Here is a 23059-nt window from a genome sequence, read left to right on the forward strand (position 1 = left end):
ACTAAACATTAAGGTTAAATTGAGAACGCCTCAAAAAGCGACCATCTTGGAAAACGAAAAAAGTTGTTTTTCAAGCGCTCTCAGTTGAACCTTACGCTTATCTTGCCTGGCCCACCCAAAGAGATTGAATAAAGATTCCTTGAAATGGGATCGTCTTAAGGACGTGAGACTTATGACCGCAGCAACATATTGTGCTATAGCTATCTCTTCGAAAAACACTCAACTTTGCGGGAGAAGTTTTGGCACACATTCTATTCAAAGCGCTAATCAATGGCATATATGATGTTCGCCCGGATTCTGTACAATATACACAATATATTTAAAGGAGACAGCCTTTTACTGTTACCTATCTACAGCATCCATATGAAGGACAGAGCGAACTAGTAAATCGCAGTGAGAAATGTACTTATAAATTATAAAGCGTGTTCATCGTCAACCACAGAATGATTTTAGTTATATTCCAAATTCTTCATAAAACTGGACTATAACAAAAGTGTACACACCTTAACAGTGTTATAATAATACTTATTCAAATCGTCAACGTCAATCGTCCAAGAGTCTTCGGTGGCTTATGTTTTATGATTATGAATTAAAAACAAGTATACTGAGGAGTATTAAGCGACTAAATGTCAATGTGCTCTTTTATGACATTTTTAAGGCGCGTGTACATTTTTGAGATAGTCCAATTTGGTATGAAATTGGCAATATTGCATATTCGATAATATCCTGCTATGAAATCCTACACGTTTTTGAATTATAAATTTATTCGTCCCCTTTTTTATGCTACCACCTTTTAAAAAACATACGATGCAAATGTAAACAAATAAAATGAACCTTCATAAAAGCAGATAATGAACAAGACACATTGGCACATAATCAAACAACAGTGTCTAACAAACAAAACATGCGGATCGACGTCTTTAGTACCAAAAATATGTTTGGGAACAACGAACAAGGCGCTGGCGAAAGTCTAATAATCAAATAAATAAAAAAAATTAATGAAACAACATGGCATTGTCCGGCGTGTTTTGTTTGCTGTTCGTAACATGACGTAACATTTTGAAAACCAAGCAGAACGTCATTTTTGTATAACCTCAAGTCAGCTCACCCGTCATCCGACTTGCGATTATAAGGACAATAAGTGATTTATAGCATGTTCTATAATTGTAACCAAAACGAAATCCCTAGCACCAGTTGCAACAGAAACAATTTCGGCAAAGAACACACGAGGACAAAACAACATGTAGAATCATGAAAAGCAATCGCAGGATCACAGACAAAAAGTGATATAAAAAACAAGAACATAAATAGCCAGACAACCAGGGTGTCTCCACTTACGCGATTCGGTTAATAGTTAAGTTCACCGATGATACCGTCACGAGATGGCTACAGGAGGCGAATGAACGTATGCACGTTTACGAAGAGAAAAGAAACAAATGGAAAACAAGGCTGTTTGTTGAAACAGAACGTCACAATGTACGGAAAATTCTGAAAGTTCTACCATAGCCCCTAAAATGAGTATGGACATGATTGCAAGGAGAATGTGTGGGCCACGCCAACATATCGTGACAATTGAACAGTTGCTACACAGATCAGAAGTTAGGGACCAGATAGCACTCACCTCACGATGCTCTCATTCGGAGCACGGTAGCGACTCTTGGTGGAGAGCTTATTATAGGTCTGATCGGCCCGTTCCTTACGGTGCTTGATACCGGCCGACCTAAATGCAAAGTAGCCACGAAAAAATGCACGCAGAATAGCCCACCGGAAGACGGCCACCGGATCTGCGCCGACCAGTTCCCGCACGAATGCCATGCTCGAGTTCTTCAGTACACTGACAATGTCCTGTCGCATCAAGTCGAGATTCTTCTCCCGCATTTCAGCCACCTAAAAAGCGATTGTACGAATATATTAGAGGTCGATTTCATATGTTTCTAGTACGGAAAAGCTCACCTGATATTTGACCTTTCCAGCGTAGTGTTTAATGATAAATGCATTTTCCTTTCGCTGTGGTTTCTCATAGAACTGGTTGTCTTTATGGACACTGTTGAATTTTTGCAGCAACGTTTCGTTGGTGGCACCCGGGAAGCTGTGAAGAACAATTGAATTTAATCCAATGATCCTAATATTTAACAATAATTAACCGAAATGAAACTTACTTGCACAGATCATCCAAAATGCAAAGTAAACCCGTAGGTTTTGACTCGAACAGATTAAGGCATCCCGAGTTATCCAAAAATTCAATATCAGTCCACTTGATGCCCTCTCGCTTATACTCCTTTTGCTCATATTTGAAAACGTGCTACAATGCAAGAATTTTCAATGGGTAAATCGTTTCTCGAGCGTTCTAAAAAGCCGCAAACTACTTACCAAATTGAAATAATACTGTAAATGCTCGTTGGCGTAGTTAATGCACAACTGCTCGAAGCTATTCTGCAGCCCAAAGTCTTCGAACCCGAATATATCCAGCACTCCGATGGAATGCCCGGTATGCATCGTCTGATCCTTGTTTAGCAAGGCATGGTTCACCTGCAGCACAATCCAATCAAAAAGTGCCCCGTATAGACATTTCGCCAAAGCGTCCCTCGCAGCAATCGCTTCCGGTAGCTTGTACTGCATGATCAGCGTTTCCCCGCTCGCCTTCACTCGCTTCGATGTCAGTGCCGATAGTAACGTTTCCTGCTTTACTCGCAACAGCTCCGATATCAGTCCAACTACTTCCGGGTTTCGCACCTGAACGCTCTCATCGTGATGGTAGGTGGATTTCTTTGGAAAGAACTCCACGTTCCCCAGCAACAGCACGGCGGACAAAACAGCAAACAAACGCCGCTGCTTTTCCGCCGAGAAACCAACCATTTCCATGCTCTGTTTTAACCGAGAAAATTCGTACTTTTCGTCGCAGTTTTCCAGCGTCAAGTTCTTCGCATTCAAATAGTGATACTTTTCCGCCGGCAGCAGATGCAACGCGACCCGTTCCTGTTCCGTCGCCCCCGACAGCAGATAATAGAACACATGGTAGTTTCTTTCGTAGTATCCCTGGGACACTATTCGACTCTTTTCCAGCAGGTACTTCTGGACGACCGCTCCTTGAACCATCCCATTCTCCCGATAGTTCACCTGGATGAACTTTCCAAAGCGACTGCTGTTGTTGTTGTGAGTCGTTTTGGCATTACCGAACGCTTCCAGTACCGGGCCGGCGCTCAGGATCGTTTGCTCCACACCGGAACCGTGGGCTCCTTTCTGCGACAGTGCGGTAAGGTGGTGCAGCAGAAAGTTGGTGCTCTCGGTTTTGCCGGAACCGCTTTCACCGCTGATAACGATACACTGCGAATGAGAAAGGGTGAATAGTATAAGTTATATGGAATGATTTTTTTATATAGAGCTGACATTTTGAAGCAATAATGAGCAAACAATGGGGGCATATTATATTTGAATTTGACATTTTAGGTGCCGTCTTTTTGACCTATATTCGAATAAGCTGAGATTGTGGCGAAGAATTTTGTAGACAATGTTTTAAGTAACGGACATGTACCAGTTTTAAAGTTTTTCATAGTGACATTCAGCAAACGACTATCGCCCCGAGCTAGAATAAAGATGATTTATCCGAAAACGTCCCACAATATAAATTACATATAATAAATCACATGTTTTAACTCTATCTATAGATACTGAAAGCCACTAGACCACGACAGACAGCGGATTACTCACTGTCAATCAATGTTTTAATTCAAATTCCATCTGCACTCACGTCACAAGCAGAAGTATCTGTACATTCACACATGGCCTGGTGCCAATCTCGTCATCAGGATGGAACGTTTTGCTACAACTGACGTCATCGTCAGAACGAAAGTGAAACGAGGAACATTTTCATTAGACGTTATAAATTCTGTCGATACAACCAGTGCATCTCTGCATCCTTGCGTCATTTATGATGCGAAATTCCGGTGAATGGTATGATACAGTCGAGTGCTGGATTCCACACCGTGCTTACCCACCTCTGTGAGAATGAGGATAACTTCATTGCCTAATTGGATTGTCGTCATTGTTGTCGTCTTGTAGTAGGGATATATGTAAATTCCATGAGCATCAACAAAATCAGTCTAGTAAAGATAGATAGGGCAACCGCACAAACCACGTTGTATCAGCTGTGTCAAGCATGTGATTTACCGGAAACGTTTTCGATTGATTGATATTGGTCGTGTGGGGTGGATTTCTTGACGAACCAATTATTAATTCAGGACTGCCCTAACTAATAGCTCTGAACGGAGCTCTGGACGCTATTCCGGCGACGTGTTGTTTCAAATGCCTTTGGATATCCGTGATATTTATGGTATTTAGGCAAATACTATGCTAGCATAATGTTGCCTAACTGTAATTCTTATAGAACAATAATTCGATGAAATGATACTACGGCGCCGGTGGTTGAGTGGTAAGCGTGATTACCACTCATTCCAGTTGGTCTGGGTTCAACTCCTAATTGATAATCTAGTCCAGATAGTGAAGTTAGTCCCGTGATACTTGTGGAGTGCGTAGTAGTATATACGGCCTCTAGCAAAAGCAAGTATCCCCGGACTAAACATTCCTTCTCTTTCTTTCCTAAACACTTTAGGATTACCAGGAGTTGCACATTGAAAGATATTTAGCTACTCCCAAGCATTTAATCATCTACTTATTCTCTGTGCAACTTCAGCTATTCCAGATCGATAACAGAGTAGAGCAGCCAGGGGTGGGTCGCACAAGCTCCAAGCTCAACAATAATTCGATGAAATGACAGTTTTCCTCGGGATTGAGAAGCATATCTCTGAGAAGATTTATCAATAGGAGGGGGCCCTGAGCACTCGTTTACGTTTTCTTCTGTTAATAACTCGGTCGCTTTAACGTTCAACTGAGAAAAGCCTCGATAGACGACGTGGGGCCATCTTCGAAAGTGAAAAAGCATTTTTTGTCCACATCGCTGGCAAAATTTAGAAGGCAAGCAATCAGTAATACTCTACCAATGCCAATGTATACTTTCATGAAGATTGTGTGATGGGCAGCGAGAAAACTGCTCGTTTCGTTCTCAAAGATGGCCGTTTCTCAGTTGAACCTTAACCCAGCATAGAGGCATGAACCAAGAACAGATCCATGGGGTTCCTGTTCGCATGTCGTAAGGACGACTTTCTTCTTCATTTATGTATCATTTAGACTTTATAATTTCTTAACATTCTTAATTTTTGCATTAAATTAGCGAATTGGTACTTCTTTTTCTTCTTATCAATTCGTTATAAACCCGCGTACTTCGCTTACTAGTTAGTTAGTATAATAATAAACGACGCACGCGGGAAATTGCTAGTATGTCTGTCATACGAAATAAAGTTTTCGCTACGGTTAATGATAATTCTGGGCTGTTCAAAATTATTTCATATTTTCGCCGCGCTCACAATTGATAGTTTTTAGTTGCAGCCTAATTTTGTTCACTATACTTATATTTTTTTGGTGAGAATATTTTATGCTTTTCCTTTTGTTAGTTTATCTTCCTCCTCCCGTAGTACTTGCGGAGTGCGCAGAAGTTTATACGGCCTTGAGCAATGGCAAGAGTCGGACTAACATTCCTTTCCTCCCCTGTTGCGATCTACAATTGACACAACTTTTAAGGTTGCACAGAGAATGCGCAAAATTCGTAAACGAAAAAAGCAGTTTTAAACCACACCGTATGTCAGATCTTCATAAAAATCAATCAGCGTGTGTAGAATGTTGTTACAGTACTGCTGATTGATTTTTATGAAGATCTGACATACGGTGTGGAAAAAACTGCTTTTTTCGTTTGCGAATTTTGCGCATTCTCTGTGCAACCTTAACGTCACTCGAAAGCAAGATGCGATCTACTATTGGTTGGTATTAAGCAATAATCAACTTTCCAACCTAGAATTCCCATATCATGTTACTCCTAGGCATTATCCTATTGATTCTCTGTGCAATTTCACCTAGTCCCGATTGATAACGGAGTGTCAACCAGGAGCGATCGCACAAGCTCAAGCTCACGATCTCAATAAACTTGTATTGATCCAGACGACACTTGTAACTTAGTGGTTCATTAGCCGCTATCTTTGAAAATTAACACCCTAGGTTATGCAACAAACTTTTTCCGATCGTATTTTATTGCAAATAAAAGAATGCCGGGTGACTCCAATCGAGTTGACATTTCTTTGAACTGAACATTTCATTGTTTTATTAGTGATTATTTGGCCAAACAAGGAACTAATCCATAAGACATTTCATTTGTGTGGGGAATACGCATGGTCTTATCTGAGTGGAATAATGACTGTTGAATTATGCATGACGATTTAGAATTGACAAGGTTCGAAAATCAGTTACCAATTTGCGGCAGTCATATCAGCACAAAGAACAATTTTTTTGTCATTTATTAGTTGCTTTTAGACCATTAAATCAGCTGCATCATATTGTTTTCATTGTATGTATGAATAGAGAAATCTGCAAGAAACGAAGGTACAGACATGTAAAAATCGCAGTTTTCACAGCCAGTCGTCAACGAATTAGTTTGCGTGGTTCACCAAACATATTTATTGAACTCGATTTTGCGGGCATATCTACTTATGCCATCAAACTAGACAGCTTGGAGAATAGGGCAACCACTAAACGTACCACCATGCTCTCAACAAAATAAGATGTTCATGTTTCCAGATAAGACGACAGTCAATAAACTAATTGTTCTAAGATTAAGAAAAGTCCTACGTGTAGTCACAACAATACTTTCACGACATTGTTCTGCTAAGCAGCGTTGCCAAATATTTTGAATTCAAATCTGACACTTCTGACCAAAAAGTCCGAAAAAGTTTGGCATAGGCAATCTAAGAATAAAGCTTCTTCGATGCTAACAATTTTTAAGTTATTACTGGGGAGTTTTAGTTTTATTGAGGTACTCGTCGGTTCCAGGAGACAGTTGTCTCGCCTATGACATCAACATAGGCATTTACGAAAGCGAAACCTACATTTCATTTATACGTTGCTAAAATGAACAAGAAATTCAAAAGATTCCAATATCTGCTGATTCAGAATTTAGGATTGGGCGAGCCACTCAGAAATCTATATCTATAAATAGATTCCAAGGTTGATTTAAATTTTATCTAAGATCCTGTATCCTGCAAGATGTGATGAAAATCTAGGTTCAAAACTGTTTGATCTCTTCTACTTGGCACTAATGCCTCGAACTTTAAATATTTATAATGTATATATTCGTAGGATTTTGTGCACTGTTTTGCTGTTTTGATCAGGCAGTCATACTTGCTTATTGGCAACGATCATGTTTTCGTTTGCCGACTAGAATGTGGTTGTTGAATTGGAAACACTAGGCGCGGAATTTTATATCTCAGCTTTCAAACTTTTAAACAAAACCAGTTTAATATTCCTGATACGATGGAACTGGATAGAGAAAAATTTCTGTAGATCACAGGTCTATTTACACATACCAACAAAGAAGCAAGCAATAAGGAAGACGGATTCAAAATCGAAGCTCTTAAGACGACGGAAAATACGAATTGACACGCCATAGCAGTATGTTCGTCTGCGACATCTCTAAAAATACGGCGTTTTTGAGTGATACTGAACATGAGGGATATTAAATTTTTGTCCATCGCAAATTACAAAATCAATCTGCGCCAAAAAATATTTTGAGCAAAATTTGAACGAAATCGGATCATATTAACATGTAGCCCTAAGCGATTAAACATTAACATGATTGCCCTTATAGAAAGGTTACGTAATTGTTCAAAAGATCGTCTCATATACCATTCCACTCAGCTCGTCGAGATCGCAAAATGTCTGTGTGTATGTATGTATGTGTGTGTGTAAGTGCGGATATATTAGTTAAATGACCACATCAGTTTCTCGGAGATAGCTGAACCGATTTTTACAAACTAAGATTCAAATGAAAGGTATAATATTCCCATCGACTGCTATTGAATTTCGTTTCGATCCGAAATCTCGTTCCGGAGTTACAAGTACGGTTACATAGAAAATCTTGTTATAATTTGTCCACATCAGATTCTCGGAATTTTTTGAACCGATTTACACAAACTTAGTCTTAAATGAAAGGTACAACGCTCCCATCGCTATTGAATTTTGTGTAGATTCGACGTGTAGTTCCTGAATTACAGGGTGATGAGTACGATCACGTAGAAAATCCTGATTTCAACGGATGCTGCGATCAATGTATAAAGGTGAAAATTTTTCAAGAACATAACCAAAATTCCTTGGATTTGTAGTTCTAGATCATCAACAGGCTCTTTGGTTACATTGGCCCCATCGACGGTTCCGGAGGTCCAGGTTGAAGTATCCAAATTTAAAATAACAATTACGTCGGTTTCTCGGGGATGGCTAGACCAATAGAAATAACTTTGGTCTCAAATGAATATTTTTGTACAACTCCGTAAGCCGCTATTAAATTTCATTCCAAAGTTACGGATTGCGGCGTGCGGTCACATAGAAAATTCCGTTCCAATCCGATACCGCGATGAATGCAAATATGTAAAAAAATTGGCAAAAATGTGTGTCAAACAACTTGCCAACCGAAGTCTCATTGATCACATTGACCATCATAGACACATCCGGAAGTGTACTGGAAAAGTGGTCACCTATCGACATTAACAAACTCACATCAGTTTATCGGGGATGGTTTGACCAATCTTAGTCCCAAAGTAAAGGTATATTATCCCCATAGACGTAGGATAATTTCGAGAGAGATGCCGCGTCGGGTCGGCCGCACTCTCTATATCTCGTATGTAGGGTCAGTTTTATACGGTAATATGATATTGTGAGTTTGTCTTTCGAAGAATTACAGCACTGGAGATGTAAAATAATCCTTATCATTAACTCAGGAACATTTGATTAATGATTATGTGCGTCCAGTTGCATCACGTAGTGCTGAGATTTATCAGTACCACATTAAAATTTCGTTTTTTAATTGTTCGAGTTCTTTTTGGTAAATCATGTATCGGTTGAATAACTGGGACCTTTTAGAAAGCATTCTGATCATGAGCACGGTCATCCATAATTTCAGAGGAAAATGTCGTCGTGTGGCATCTCTGCTCTACAATTGGGATAGGTGCCGTATCAAAGTTGCGGGTGAGATGCCGCACTCGATACCGTAGGATATGCAGCTAAAATATTTTTTATTACCTCGAAATGGCAATGAATGAACATTTGCGAAAGGTATAGGTTCCAAAATAGGTATATCCACAAACTAACGGACCTAACACAGTGACATATAGGAATATGAGTCTTTTTATCTATATATTTAAAGGGCGACATGTATCTAAGTATTAGTTACTTCGGTTTATGCTATATTTCACCCTAAGGAGGAAAATTTAGTAAAAACCAAAATTTCTCACTACGGTGAAAATTTGTTGGTAAAACCAGTCTTTGCACTTGAGGGCACAAATCCTTATTTCATACTCAGTTGCGTTTCGGCTTCGCCTCATCAGAAACCGACACTAACTTATTGTCGGAATAGATTAGCGCCTATAATTAGTGCCTATAATTTGTTAGAAAAGTGATGGGAACAAAAGACCATTGTGCTGCGAAGTGAGAAAATATAAACACAGGCTTTTTTTTAGTGAAATTGATCGCTTTCAGTGCTCTGCGGATTAAAGTTTTTCGACAACCATGTTTTGAAAAAGGAATAAGCGAGAAAGTGATGAAGCAGTATAGTGACTGTGTGTGTGTGTTCTCAGTTTCGCAACAAGAGAATTCTGCAGGCTATTCGACAGCAGCGGCGCGTTGCTTTGTTTGAGCTGGCGTTGAGCATACACCGTGCTGCGTTTCCTTGTGGGTGCTCGGTTTTGATCGTTCATACGTGAATATGAGTGCCGTCTTTGTCTTGTATAACGTTCCACGATTTTTCATCTCAGTCCGATTAATTTGAAAAAAACAACATTACAATATGTTCATTTGAATGCCGCCTGTTCCAGTTCCTGAAAACGGGTGAGGTCCTTCTAGTTTGTATAATCTTTGTGTGTCTTTGGTACACAGTAGTGTTGGGTTGGTTTGCTAGCGGAATGTTCGTTGCATTATACCAACCGAAACTGGAACAGGGTTTTTATATTTTGTGCGTATTTGTATTTCGCCCTCAGAACGAGAGAGGCTTGTTTTTTCGTATGTTTCGGGAAATACTGCTTTTTCTACCTGTGACCTTGTCGGGGGGAATGTACTATAATAAGTTAGTTCCAGTCCGGTTCCGCTCCGCTTCTATCCAGTCCGATTCGATACCGTACATGGACACTCCCATTCCTCATGTAAAATTTATTGGTCCATGTATTGGGTTTGTGGCGGAGATGTTGAGGCGGGTCGGTGCGCAATCTTTCGATTGTGGGTGCTATGATTGAGGTAGTACGGCGCTTTGCTTCACCGGATTGGAATAGGAAAATAATTGCGTTTCTCTCGAAACCACATCTTCAGGGCTAGTTTCATGGATGCCTAAGCGGCTGCTCAAGCGTTCCCTTTTTTCGTTTAAAAGCTCGTTGGTTTGTCTGGTGTTTAAGGTTCAAGTTACCTTTTTTGAGCATGTGTTAGATTTGAACGCTGGGTGGTGGGGGTTGTGTTCGGCTTTGCCGCCGGATTGTCTATTTGAACCTTTTCGGGACTCTGGAGGAGGAGTATCGGCCGGTTTGTTGGATCGCGGCGATTCGAGTCATGCGGGATGACTGCTGGAGTGACTATCGGTTTCGCTGGGTGGTGTTTTTGAGGGGGTGGCTGTGATTTTTTGTCACACTACCACACCGTGCTGGGGTACGCAACACAACTTCGCAATGAAGAAACCGCGGCCACTTTTTCAGAGGCACCATTTGGCTAAGCCGGTGATTTTTCCAGCAGGTATATTGCATGGGTTGAGTCGTGGTGGTCTGGTGGATTGGCTGGTGTTCTTCTTTTGGAGTTTGGGGGGGGGGGGGGGGGGGGTTGGGTGGATAGTCTGGTGGCGGAGCTGAGCACGATTTTTCTCACGCACACTACCAAGCCTTGAAGTAACTTGAGCCTTAACCCATCTTTTTGGAAGGTTTTGGTTGTAAGTGTTTTTAGGTGCGGTTGAGAACGATTTTTCGAAGAAGGAAGGTTATTTTGCTCTTGTATAATAAATATAATAAATAATTGGATTGTTCATTTTCGGTGAACGTGCGAGCGCCGGTTCATGGTGCCGCGTTGCATATATTTGTGCATTGGCAACTTTCCGGCTCTTTTAAGAAGTGGAAAACGCGATTTCGCGTACAACTGGGGATTGTTATTCGGGACCGGGGTGTTTTTTTTTAGTTTGTAAGGAGGCCTTAGTACGTTTTGCCTTCCCGTTTCAGAGAAAAATTTGTTTTTTTTTAATATGTCGGGGAGGGTGGAGTATATTCCCTTAAGCTTAAAAGAAATTCCATACTCCATATCCCCATGCAGAACTGTAATTCTTTCAACTATCTCATGTTTTACACTTATCTAGTACATACTTAGTATAACCAGTAGTTAAATCGTTCACGTACCGTTACACAATTAATAGCTCTTCAGGATCGGGCATAGATAGAGGACCTTAATTCTGTATAGCGCTGGGGCGATGGCCCCTCAGCTGGCGCTGTTAAACGCGTATGGGTATATATGTATATGTGCACATAGGTGTGTGCGAATATGTGTGTGAATGTGTGCATGAATGTGTATGTACACATGTATACATGTATGCATGCGTCTTTTCATTTGTATGTATGCAGGCATGCATACATGTGTGCAGGTGTGTATATATGTGCATACACTGGATATTTGAAAGTAGATCGCGATCGGTGGTCCGGCGAAACTTTGCCTTAGAGGTTGGAGATAGGTGCAGCCCGCGGTGGATATGACTCGATATGAGGAAAGACTAAGTTGTGGCTTTATTTGAAAGTGCCTATTAAAAATACTCTTGACTTATGTTTCTACTACTCAATTCTCAAACGAATATTAATATCAGACTAGCTCGCGCTTTTAGCAATACTCCTACGGCCGGCTGTTTGGAGTTCAAATTGCTGTAGTTTAGGGAAAAACTAAATCACTCTCGATGGCCGGCTATCCAGAGTTTAAATACAAGAAAAATCACAACTAAATATCTTTTTGCTTTGAGTATACGTGTACTCGGAGATTAACCATCCCACCGCATAAAACATTCATTTTGTGGTCGCATTGCCTGCTTGTGGCGAATCCTAGACCTATACCTGTCCTTCAATCCAACTCCGTAATACCTATGGAAGCGTCGCTGAGTCGGGGGCCTTCCTTAAGTAGGTATTACATCAACATTTCCTACCCTATCCTAAGTATCGGTGAAGATGGTCGTGGCCGGCAATAACGATTCTCATGCTATTGGTTTACTGAACTCATAAGAGATAAAGTTCATTCCCGATCATTTATCTCACAAGCATGATGAGTTGAGCTATCTATAGGCAACATGATAATCGTTAGTATGCAATCTACGAATAGCACCGTGCTTCGCAACGCAACGCAACGCAATCGAACGACTGATCGAACGTGATGTCCCGTTCGAGCAGAAGTTCTGTTTATGCCGATGAGACACAGTGAAGCCAAAAATTGTCTTGGCTTAGCAGGCCTATGCGAAAGCACTATGACTGGTTTTACCAACAAATTTTCACCCTAGTGAGAAATTTTGGTTTTCCTCCTTAGGGTGAAATATAGCATGGTGCTCTCGCATAGGCCTGCTAAGCCAAGACAAGTTTCGGCTTCACTGTGTCTCATCGGCATAAACAGAACTTCTGCTCGAACGGGACATCACGTTCGATCAGTCGTTCGATTGAAACACAAAGTGTGTTTTAGTTTTAAGGGATTTGCGTCAATCCGGCGCTAATCTATTCCGACAATAAGTTAGTGTCGGTTTCTGATGAGGCGAAGCCGAAACGCAACTGAGTATGAAATAAGGATTTGTGCCCTCAAGTGCAAAGACTGGTTTTACCAACAAATTTTCACCCTAGTGAGAAATTTCGGTTTTTACCAAATTTTCCTCCTTAGGGTGAAATGTAGCATAGTGATTTTTTTGTAACTTAAATTATAAAAATAATGATAACTTTGCAAATGACGCCAAGTCTCTAATTATTTTTTGTAGAGTTAATTCTCCATAATTACTTCTAGGAGGCATCTTTTAAACAAAATAATTGTGGTAGAAGATGCGCTGTATTCTGTTGTAAAACTTTTTCGAGGATATTTGCCCCAAATTTGACTATTTCGGAATTATTTGATCTAAACCGTAAATATCAGTTTTTCAACACTCACCTCACTCTTCTGCATTTTTCGCCACTTTAAAGTTCCTAACATGGAAATAAGACCTTCAAATATATACCATAACTTGCCATTAACTCGACATATTTGTTTGATTTTAGTGATTTTCAAACCCGCTAGGTAACTATTAGTATACAAAATAATTTTTAAAAAAATCGTCAAATGCTCATAAAAACCGATTCTGATGTAATAGACACAAGCGAAAAACGCCATTTTTTATCATTTTCCTTCTATTTTCCGAAAAATAATATGCGGACTAAGCACACTTAAGTTGTTTTATTTTGTAGAACAGTGTTGTTTTTGATGAATATCATAAAATGTCAAAAGGTTATTTAATAAAAACTTAAATAACTCATACCCCCATGGCCGTAGCTATGCACTTTCTTCTGCAAAATTAGGCCCCTGTATTTGGCTCTACTGTATAAAGTGTTTTCTATACTTTTCAAATTTTGTAGATACCCAGTTTTGAAGAAAATCTGCCGCTCTTACAAGTCAAAAATTGCACAAACTAACTATCCAAATTTCTCCATTAGGACCTTCAGAAAATAAAAAAAAGGCTGAAAAAAAGCTTGGGAACAAACCTAGCAGTTGAATTTTGCCACACATGTGTCTCGGGCGGACGTTTGAAAGTTTCGAAGTAGGACCGAAATTTCATTTGCATAAACGCATCGCAAGTGATGTACGTGAAGGTAATGCATTTATATAAATAACAGAAAAGGCTGATTTTAATGCAACCATGCAGATAGTAATAATTACAGCATTCGAATACCAGCCTAAGTGTATTCTACTTCACTTCGGTTATGTCTCTGACATTACCTACCCATCTTTCTTTTTTCAATTCAATAAGCTACTGTAGTTGCTTCAAAAACTAAGTCCAAAACCGTTGATTACTGGTTCTGATGGTTCATTATTACAAAATTTGATTTAGTTGCCATGTCATGTATAATAAAAATGTAATTTGTACATTAGGAAGTTTATAATGAACATAACCAACCATGAAATCCTAGTACACTCAGGTTTTTTACGCGGGAGATACAGGCCGCGTAAATGAAAACCGCGTAAATTTCAAAATCCGCGTATAAAAATACCGCGCAAAAAAACCTGAGTGTATTCGTAATTGAGAAAGGCACAATTGCACCACTAGGTGGATTAAAATAGGTTTTTTTAGACAGCAGAAAAAAGCCATGAGAATGCAGGAAAAAAAAATGTACAAAACCCTATTCAGGGAACGGGTTTGGGTTGCCACCACCCGACACGCTAAAAACCTGGTTCATCCTCGGACTACCTTACGGCATTACTTCGGGGAGGGGCATTTATGTACATAGCACCCACTCTAGCTACCGGACCAACGTGCCTGAAGTTTGTATGGAATTTTTCGATAATTTGAATGGAGAAAACCTACTAGCTCACATTTTCGCCGCTAGGTGGCACTGTATGCATCGTATTATCATTGTAAGTGAAAATAAGAAAGATAATTCAATTGGCTATAACTTTGTAGAAGACTGCTAGTCAATTCGCCTTATTAAAAGAAGTTATTAAAATTTTAGGCGAAGTGGTGTATGAGTCAATTTTGAATGGGGCCTAACAGTGCATGGTTGTGTATCAGTACTTGATTCGCATGAACTAAACATTTTTGCGAAATAATGCTTAGGTTCAACTTAACAACATTTTCATAAGAATTATAGTAAATAATACGAACCATGTTATGGTTAAAACATATTAATTCCACATGTTACTGCATAGAGGGCGCCAACTAACTTTTCAACGGAAAGAGATAGAAGTTAGGTGTCTTCTACAAAGTTGTAGAACGGGGATTTTGCAGTAATTCTTTCAAACATTTTGATATTCTATCTCTCTTCTATAAAAAGTTTGTGTTGGCGCCCTCTGCGGTCACATGTGGAACTAAAATTTTCTAACCAAAGCATAACTCGTATTATGTACTAAAATTCTTTTGAACATGCTATTCAGCTATTTCTATTTAGCTAGCTTGAAAGAGTGTCAGTAGTTAGGGACTTTGGTGTACTGTTGGACTCTAAGTTGTCTTTAAGATATCACTATTCACAATCAATCAGGAACCTTGGATTTATCATAAGAATAGCTAAAGAGTTTACTGATCCTTATTGCCTAGGAGCACTGTATTTCTCCCTCGTTCGCTCCATACTGGAAATTTCAGCAGCCATCTGGTGTCCTTCTGTGGGAATCCGGATTAACAGGATTGAAGGTTACTTCAAGCAAGCAAGGTTACTTCGCTATGCTCTAGCTCTAGGTAGCTTTACTTCAATAGTAGCATCGTCCGTATATACTGGGAAGCTGTATAAAATGACATTTCATTGTTCTGCGAGGCAAAAGATTCTGCAGAATCTAAATTGTGGTAAACCCCTGTATTTATGCATAGGTGCATATAACCTAACTCAAATTAAGTCATATTTTTTGTGTTCCGGATTCTCCTTGTCAGTAGCTAACAGCCGACTGGACCGCTAGCTAGACACTAGATCCAAAAAAACTCAAAAAACACAAAAAATATTACTTAAAAGATTCTGCCTGGATAATATAATCAATTTCGCAATACTTGAATACGTAACACATTATGCCTACTTCATATCTATTTCAGACCCCTCCTCTGGATCCGAACCCCTTCGAAATATTCGACTTATACCGAAATTTTAAATGGATATTGTTCTGTTAAACTGTAACTAATGAGTTTACATTATACATTTTTTCTATTATTAATTCTCTATTTTCTAACCAAATTTTTCACTTTCAATAAATTCAGACATAAATTTTCATTAAATTCAGACTCCTCTCGATTTTTTTTCTGGGTCCGCCCCTGGTTCCAGGAATTTCTACATGAGACATTTTTCTGCCTTTTTATCATACACAAACAGTGTAATTGCTTGTATATTTGTATGTGCCTTGAATCCGTGTAAGTGTAATAACAAGACGACATTTTCAAGTTAATATTGAACATAATAAATCATGTAATAATTGTTGGAATAAATGAGAAAGGATCAAATGCATTTCTAGGTGGATTAAAAAAGAGGAAAATAGGAAAAAATTCCTATGGAATTGTTATTTTCTGGGACAGTGTGTATTATAGAGTGGGACATGGTTATATGAAAAAAATGAAATTTCTCTCCGAGTAACTTTTTGGGTCCTGTTTAGCTCCCAGAGCATTTGCAGAGATGTTTAGCTCGATCGGTGAAACTATATTTCGACGAGAACATTTCAAATGGGCCGATAAACAAAACGTAAACAATTCCGGTTAATACTTACTTCAAATGGACACTAACAAAGGTTTAAACACACCTTAAATGAGCCGATTCTGAAGGCTGGCTGTTGGCGAAATAATAGATTATCGAAAAGGCACATAAGCAAAATAACTTGTTTTGCTTATGTTCCCTTTCACTTTCCCTCAAAAATTAACGGTTCATATACACCAAACAAAAAAACGGAAATTTTTTTTATGGGCCCTTTTCTTAATGAAAAAGACTATACTTGAAAAGGGAACAAAAACATCGCAACACCAAGAAAGGGATCAAAATAAACGTCACATAATCATTTGCTGTAAACAAAAGGGCTCACCCGCACGCACTATAAGCTAACGTCTCGCCGAAAAGGGATTATAGGAGAGCGCACAAAACCAGTGCGATATTTCAAAAGGGACCAAAACATTTATCTGCAAAAATCGTTCAAAATACATTTTTTTAATACAGTCTGGCATATTATTCGAAAAAAAATGGTTAATTTAACACGGGAATTTTTTCAGACGTCATTTTCTCAACATGAGCATATTGTATATAATACCTTATGAAATGTTGACGTCGATTTTTGCGCCCACTGTTTACATGGGATTTCGTATGGGGAAATTGTTTTTTGCAAATCAATTCTTCCAAGAGTCGCCCGTTACCTCCTAAAAATAAATAGATGCCTCATTTTTATAGGAAATTTGTAAAGGAAACAAAGTCTAGAAGACTGCAAAACGATCTGATACTCGTGGAAAAAGTTATTAAGCAAAAACCAATTGATGCCATGAAGATTGATGAAAATTTCACTTTTCATAGCATCACTGCTTTTGACGGTCTAATTATATACAAAATTTTTAACTATGTCTTATTATGTACAAAAGAATCCTCATTTTATCCCTCAAAACCTTGCGAAGTGGTCAAATAGGAGAGATAAACGGTTTAGACACATTAAGAGAGGATTAAAACAAAATTGCGTATAATTGGACAACCAACTGCAGTGGTGCCAGAAAAAATTAATATTTTATCAATCGTCAGAGCATCAATCGGTTTCTGCACAATAACTTTTTTCTCTAGCGTCAGATCGTTTCGTGGTTTTCGAGACATTGTTTCTTTGTTAAATTTTCTATAAAAGCCACGTAACGGTTTATTTTTAGGAAGTAATGAGTGACTCCTGGAGGAATTATTTTGTAAAAGTTAATTTTCCCATACAAAATCCCATGTAAATTTTAAACAGTGGGCGCAAAAATATAGTTTCACCGATCGAGGTAAGAATTTGCACAGTTGTTCTAGGACCCAAATGGTACCTAGAAAGTTGCTCGGAGCTGGAACCTAATTTTTGTTCCACCCTAGTGTATATGTGTAATACTGAAAACGTCATCGTTTTGTCTCTCTTTGTTTCGTTTTCACCAGACTCATCAGTTTTAACTAAAATTCTAGACTTGCGGGACATTACACATAACTAGTTGTTTCCCAAGCTACACTGCCCATGATCGCACATCAGTTCCATAAAGATAGGAAACCCCATAGAAAACGGGACAAATATGCGATTATGGGCAGTACACACGTTGTGCCTCCGTTTATAGAGCTTGCGTCAATCCGGCGCTAGCTTAGTCCTATCACTAAGTTAGTGTCAGATTCTGATGAGAGGAATTCGAAACGTATCTCCATAACTAGTTTACAACAAATCATGGAATCATTGTTGGAATAAATGAGAAAGTTTCAATTACATCTCTTGGTGAATTAAAAAAGGTTTTTTTTTCATGCAACACATGTGTATTGTTACTTTCTGGAACAGTGTATATAAAATACTGCAAAAGTCGTCGATTTGTCTCTTTTTTGCCTTTCTCAATAGAAAGGTATTGCAATTGCTCTGAAAACCGACTTTTTAACGGAGGCCCGGAGGGCCGAGTGACATATACCATTCGATTCAGTTCGTCGAGTTCGGCAAATGTCTGTGTGTGTATGTATGTGTGTTTTAATCTAGCCCAAATACCTATTCCATGAACCCTGTTCCAATAAAAGCAACGCCACTAGAAAAAACCTGTTTTAATCCACCTAGAGGTGCAATTGTGCCTTTCTCATTTCTCCAAACTATGATTTAATAGCTGGTTCGTACAATATAACATTATGGAAATGTCTTTCATTCTTATTACACTTGGTAAGTATATATAAGAGCACCTTTTTGCATTCATCGCGGTATCGGTTTGAATCGGAGTTTTCTATGTGATCGACCTCCACAACCCGTAACTCCGGTGCTGGAAGTCGGATGGAGATGGAATTTAATATCAGTTTCTGGGGACGCAACACCTTTCATTTGAGACTAAGTTGAGCAAATCTAGCCATTTTCGAGAAACCAATATAACCGTTATTCTGACTTTGGATGCTTCCGGATCCGTTGATGGTGGCCAGTGTGGCCAAAGAGACTTTGAATGACTGTTGGGGACCTAGATCTACAAATTCAACAGTTGTGTTTACATTTTGGAAAAAAATCACCTTTTTACATTCATCGCAGAATTCGTTAGAATCGGGCTTTGCTGCGTGATCGTACGTATCACCCTGTAATTCAGGAACCAGAACTCGGATCCACACAAAATTCAACAGCAGCTGATGGACCTTTCATTTAAAATTAAGTTTGTCAAAATCGGTTCAGAAAATTCCGAGAAACCGATTTGGAAAAATCAACAAATTTTGTTTTGTAACCATACTCTTCAACTCGTAATTCGGAACAAGATGTCGGTTGAAAATGAAATTCAATAGCAACCTATGGGAATATTATACCTTTCATTTGAATCTTAGTTTGTAAAAATCGGTTCAGCCATCTCCGAGTAACCGATGTGGACATTTTGTTAACAAATCCGCACATACACACACATACATACACACACACATACACACATACATACATACACACATACATACACACAGATATTTTGCGATCTCGGCGAACTGAGTCGAATGTTATATGAGACTCGGCCCTCCGGGCCTCGGTTAGAAAGTCGGTTTTTGGAGCAATTGCATAACCTTTCTATATAAGAATAATATTTAATTAGCTTAATAAGCATGAGTTCAATGTTATCTTCATGTGATTATAATTTGCAAAGGTTGGTGGAATGCGTTTGAACGTGTAGGGAATGGGGGTTTAGTAGAGTGGGTGTGGAGGATGCGTCAGAAATCCTTCATCTTATTTCGGTATACGGGGTGGATGAAGGAAATCTGGGCGTGAGGGTGGTCCAAGGGGAGGGGAGTGATGAAGGAGGGAGGTGTAAGGGCAAGACGGGGGGGGGGGGCGGCGACGCAATACGCAACTGCATATTCTGCCTTCCATTTGAGACTTGGTTTGAGAAAAACGGCTCAGTCATCACCGATGAACCGATGTGACTTTAATTGTGGAATATGCCCGGAATTCCGGAATCGTCGATAGTGGACAATATATTCAAAGAATGTTTGATTGGCAATCAGTGATCTAGATCTACGATTAGAAGTAATTTGGTGACCATTTCAATAGTTTTTAGCCTCTGAGGTATTACGATTGTACCGATTTATATGGGAAATTCCAGTGTATCCTTACTAACACCCCTGTAACTCCGGAAGCAAGAGTCAGAACCGAATGAAATTCAGCAGCAGTCAATGGCATTACTGTATCTTTCATTTGAAATTAAGTTCGTAAAAATCGGTAGAGAATTCGTTGTGGAATGGGTGTGATATTAGCTTAGGAACTTGGCGGGTTCCCCGAGGGCGTCATGAACCGTCATAGGTGGCCAATGTGGTCAAAGCTGCTTTGATTGATCATTAGTGATCCAGACCCGCAAACTAGAGTAATGTTACATCAATTTTAATATGTTTTACATCATTTGAACATTATGGTGGTACCAGTTTATATGGGAATTTGCTGTGTGACCGCACTCTTCAACCCGTAACTCCGGAACCGGATCAACTAAAAATTCAATAGCAGCTTATGGGAGCGTTATACCTTTCAGATGAAACTAAGTTTGCGAAAATCGGTTCAGCCATCTCTGAGAAAATTGTGTGAGTTTAAATGACACACACACACACACACACACACACACACACACACACACACATACATACACACACACAGACATTTGCCGATTTCGACGAACTGAATCGAATGGTGTATGATACTCGGACCTCCGGGCCTCGGTTAAAAAGTCGATTTTTACAGTGATTGCATAGCCTTTCTTTATATGAGAAAGGCAAAACATATTGTATGACACATCACACAAATTGATACTATGCCCTAACCCCTAGCTCTATCCGTTCGACAAGAATGACGATCCGCATAGAATCTCCCGCTTACCAAGCTCATACACACCGGACTCGTGTGACAGAATTTGTAACAAACGAGAGGCTGAGATGCCTTTGCGCCATATATAGTTGCATCGATATGAGCAATTGTACCCAGTGTACATAGATACATCATAACTTCAGCAGACAGAACCTTTAACAAGCGCAATTAGATTGAATCATACATGGCTAATTTATCGAACACAGTGAATCCAATTGCCGGAGGGGTAAAATATTCGCTGGCCGTATACTATACTACAGCAATTAACGTTCCATTAGATCCGCGCACAGTGACTCACATTGACGAACGAGGTTGGTCGGAATCGAATAGGTTCCACAACGATCCGTAATTGTAACATATTTTGGAGACATACTGTGCTACAACGGCGTTTGAAATGTCATGGCGAACTAGTAAAATTGGAAAATTTCTCTAATGCGGTTATTCTGTCGTTATAGTTTGACCGACCATCAGATCACTGTGCACTGCTTACTTGCTTCATGCACCGCTCGGATTGTTGATTTTTAGTTCATGTGACCCATAAGGGTTAAGAGACTTTCAACATCGTCGTCATCGTTGTCTACTTCGAAGTTGTTGCTACTACTATGGCGGCTGTTCTTCGATCGGTCGATTTGTAGAACGTAAAAGTCATAACAAATTAATTTTGCGATGTTTGTTGGCAAACTCGAGAGACAGCGAAAAGCAAGAGTGGAAAACTATAGATGGAGTCACTGGGGTTCGGTAGTAAAAAATAAAGATGGTGAGGGTGAATTCCTTATGGTGGATTGGAAAATTCAAAGGAATGTGTGCCTAGTTCTAAAAAAAATTGGCGAGGAATTTTGAAATTCCAATCCATCAAATGGATTGAAATATTTTCTACATGTTACGGGGTGTTAGTTACTCGGTATTACGGCACATGGCGCAAAAGGAGCTCAAAGTTTAAAAGAAAGTTTCTGATTATTCTAAAATGTGCCTGGAGGTCCACCACGTCGGATAAACTATATTATTTTTTTTAATTAGAATAGAAAGGACCGACATGTCAGAAATTCGCTAAGATGCGAATAACACGGGATACACAAATATAAAATCATTCTTCCAAGACAAAAATACGCCCGCTCACCCTACCATTTTCATCGATCTAATCCTGGTATATTTAAAAAAAAGAAGTTCTTTTTTTCCTCTGCGCAATTTTGGATCGGCCTCCGTCTGGGTAGTGTTGGATCATCGCACCCACCGCGCGCGGCATGCGCTCCCTTTGTACTGTCAGTGGCACTTATTTATTTCTATTAAACGCGATGAATTATGATTGTTTTTCTTCGGTTCGCGAACCGTTTTACCCGGCAGAAACAAAGAATTGGAACGGCCACAACCGGCCGTGTCTCTGGACGCGAGGATGTCTGCTACGGGTGGTAGCGGATTGAGACAAATTTTATGGAAATAGTTTTCGTCAATCTCGGCGCGGGTTGTGTCGGTGGTAGGTACAGGGGCGTGACCGAGTGGTGTGAAATGGATTGCCACACGCTTTTTTGTTGTGAAGTTGCTGCTGTAGCACATGTTGCAACTATACATATACTATTGATTTACGGTTCTATTTGGACAAGCTATGTCGGAGACGTTGCAGGGTAGAAATCGAATATTGAAATTTACCCAGGCTAAACTAGTCTACCAAGTTTTCCAGAATCCTACCTGATTTCGTTTCTCCTTAAGCATGTTGTAGTACGCATTGTCGGCAATTGCGAAAATATGTGGCGGCAGTATCGGCCCGATCCGTTGGTTCTGGTACAGTCGCACATACTTGGGATTGTAGATGGGATGGAACTTGAACGGGTTGACCGCTATCAGGATACTCCCGACGTACGTGTAGATGTGACCAGCATCGAACCGTTGCCGAAGGTTTTCCAGCAGTGTCGCTTCATTGAGGTCTACATTTGGAGAGGAAACAGAAAAATAATTACACACTTTACTAATTCACTTTTTGTGGGTTACTTTTTCCAACTCACCTGGCAATTGGCACAAATCAGGATATTCTCTATTGTCTTTCTGACATAGAAATGGTATAAAGTCTCTTAGTATCTGTGGATCCAGTCCGTAATTATCTAGCCAAGGAACATCGCTTTGTCTTTCACGTAAATAAAATCTGAAAGTAAAAGAAAAGGTAAACAATCAATAATTTTAACGCGGGGTGAAAATAAATTTGCTCTTTGCTTCTAAGAAATAAACTTCTGGT

The 23059-nt window shown here is 39.5% G+C and overlaps 1 protein-coding gene across 6 annotated transcripts in view; it reads right to left on the reverse strand.

Annotated features, from left to right (window-relative positions):
* Positions 1 to 23059, reverse strand: part of LOC131684896 (unconventional myosin-IXb-like) — a 240142-nt gene that overhangs the window by 63544 nt on the left and 153539 nt on the right. For 3 of the 6 annotated variants that reach the window (XM_058968140.1, XM_058968137.1, XM_058968142.1), the window contains 7 exons: positions 22833 to 22969; positions 22519 to 22754; positions 2371 to 3324; positions 2160 to 2302; positions 1954 to 2089; positions 1622 to 1887; positions 1339 to 1386 (listed from right to left, as the gene is read on the reverse strand). In XM_058968140.1, coding sequence (XP_058824123.1) covers positions 1339 to 1386; positions 1622 to 1887; positions 1954 to 2089; positions 2160 to 2302; positions 2371 to 3324; positions 22519 to 22754; positions 22833 to 22969 — 1920 coding nt within the window. The remainder of the gene's footprint in view (positions 1 to 1338; positions 1387 to 1621; positions 1888 to 1953; positions 2090 to 2159; positions 2303 to 2370; positions 3325 to 22518; positions 22755 to 22832; positions 22970 to 23059) is intronic. The other 3 variants (XM_058968141.1, XM_058968138.1, XM_058968143.1) reach the window with 1 other exon arrangement.

Source organism: Topomyia yanbarensis, chromosome 2 (assembly GCF_030247195.1).
Source record: "Topomyia yanbarensis strain Yona2022 chromosome 2, ASM3024719v1, whole genome shotgun sequence".
NCBI classification, from domain to species: domain Eukaryota; kingdom Metazoa; phylum Arthropoda; class Insecta; order Diptera; family Culicidae; genus Topomyia; species Topomyia yanbarensis.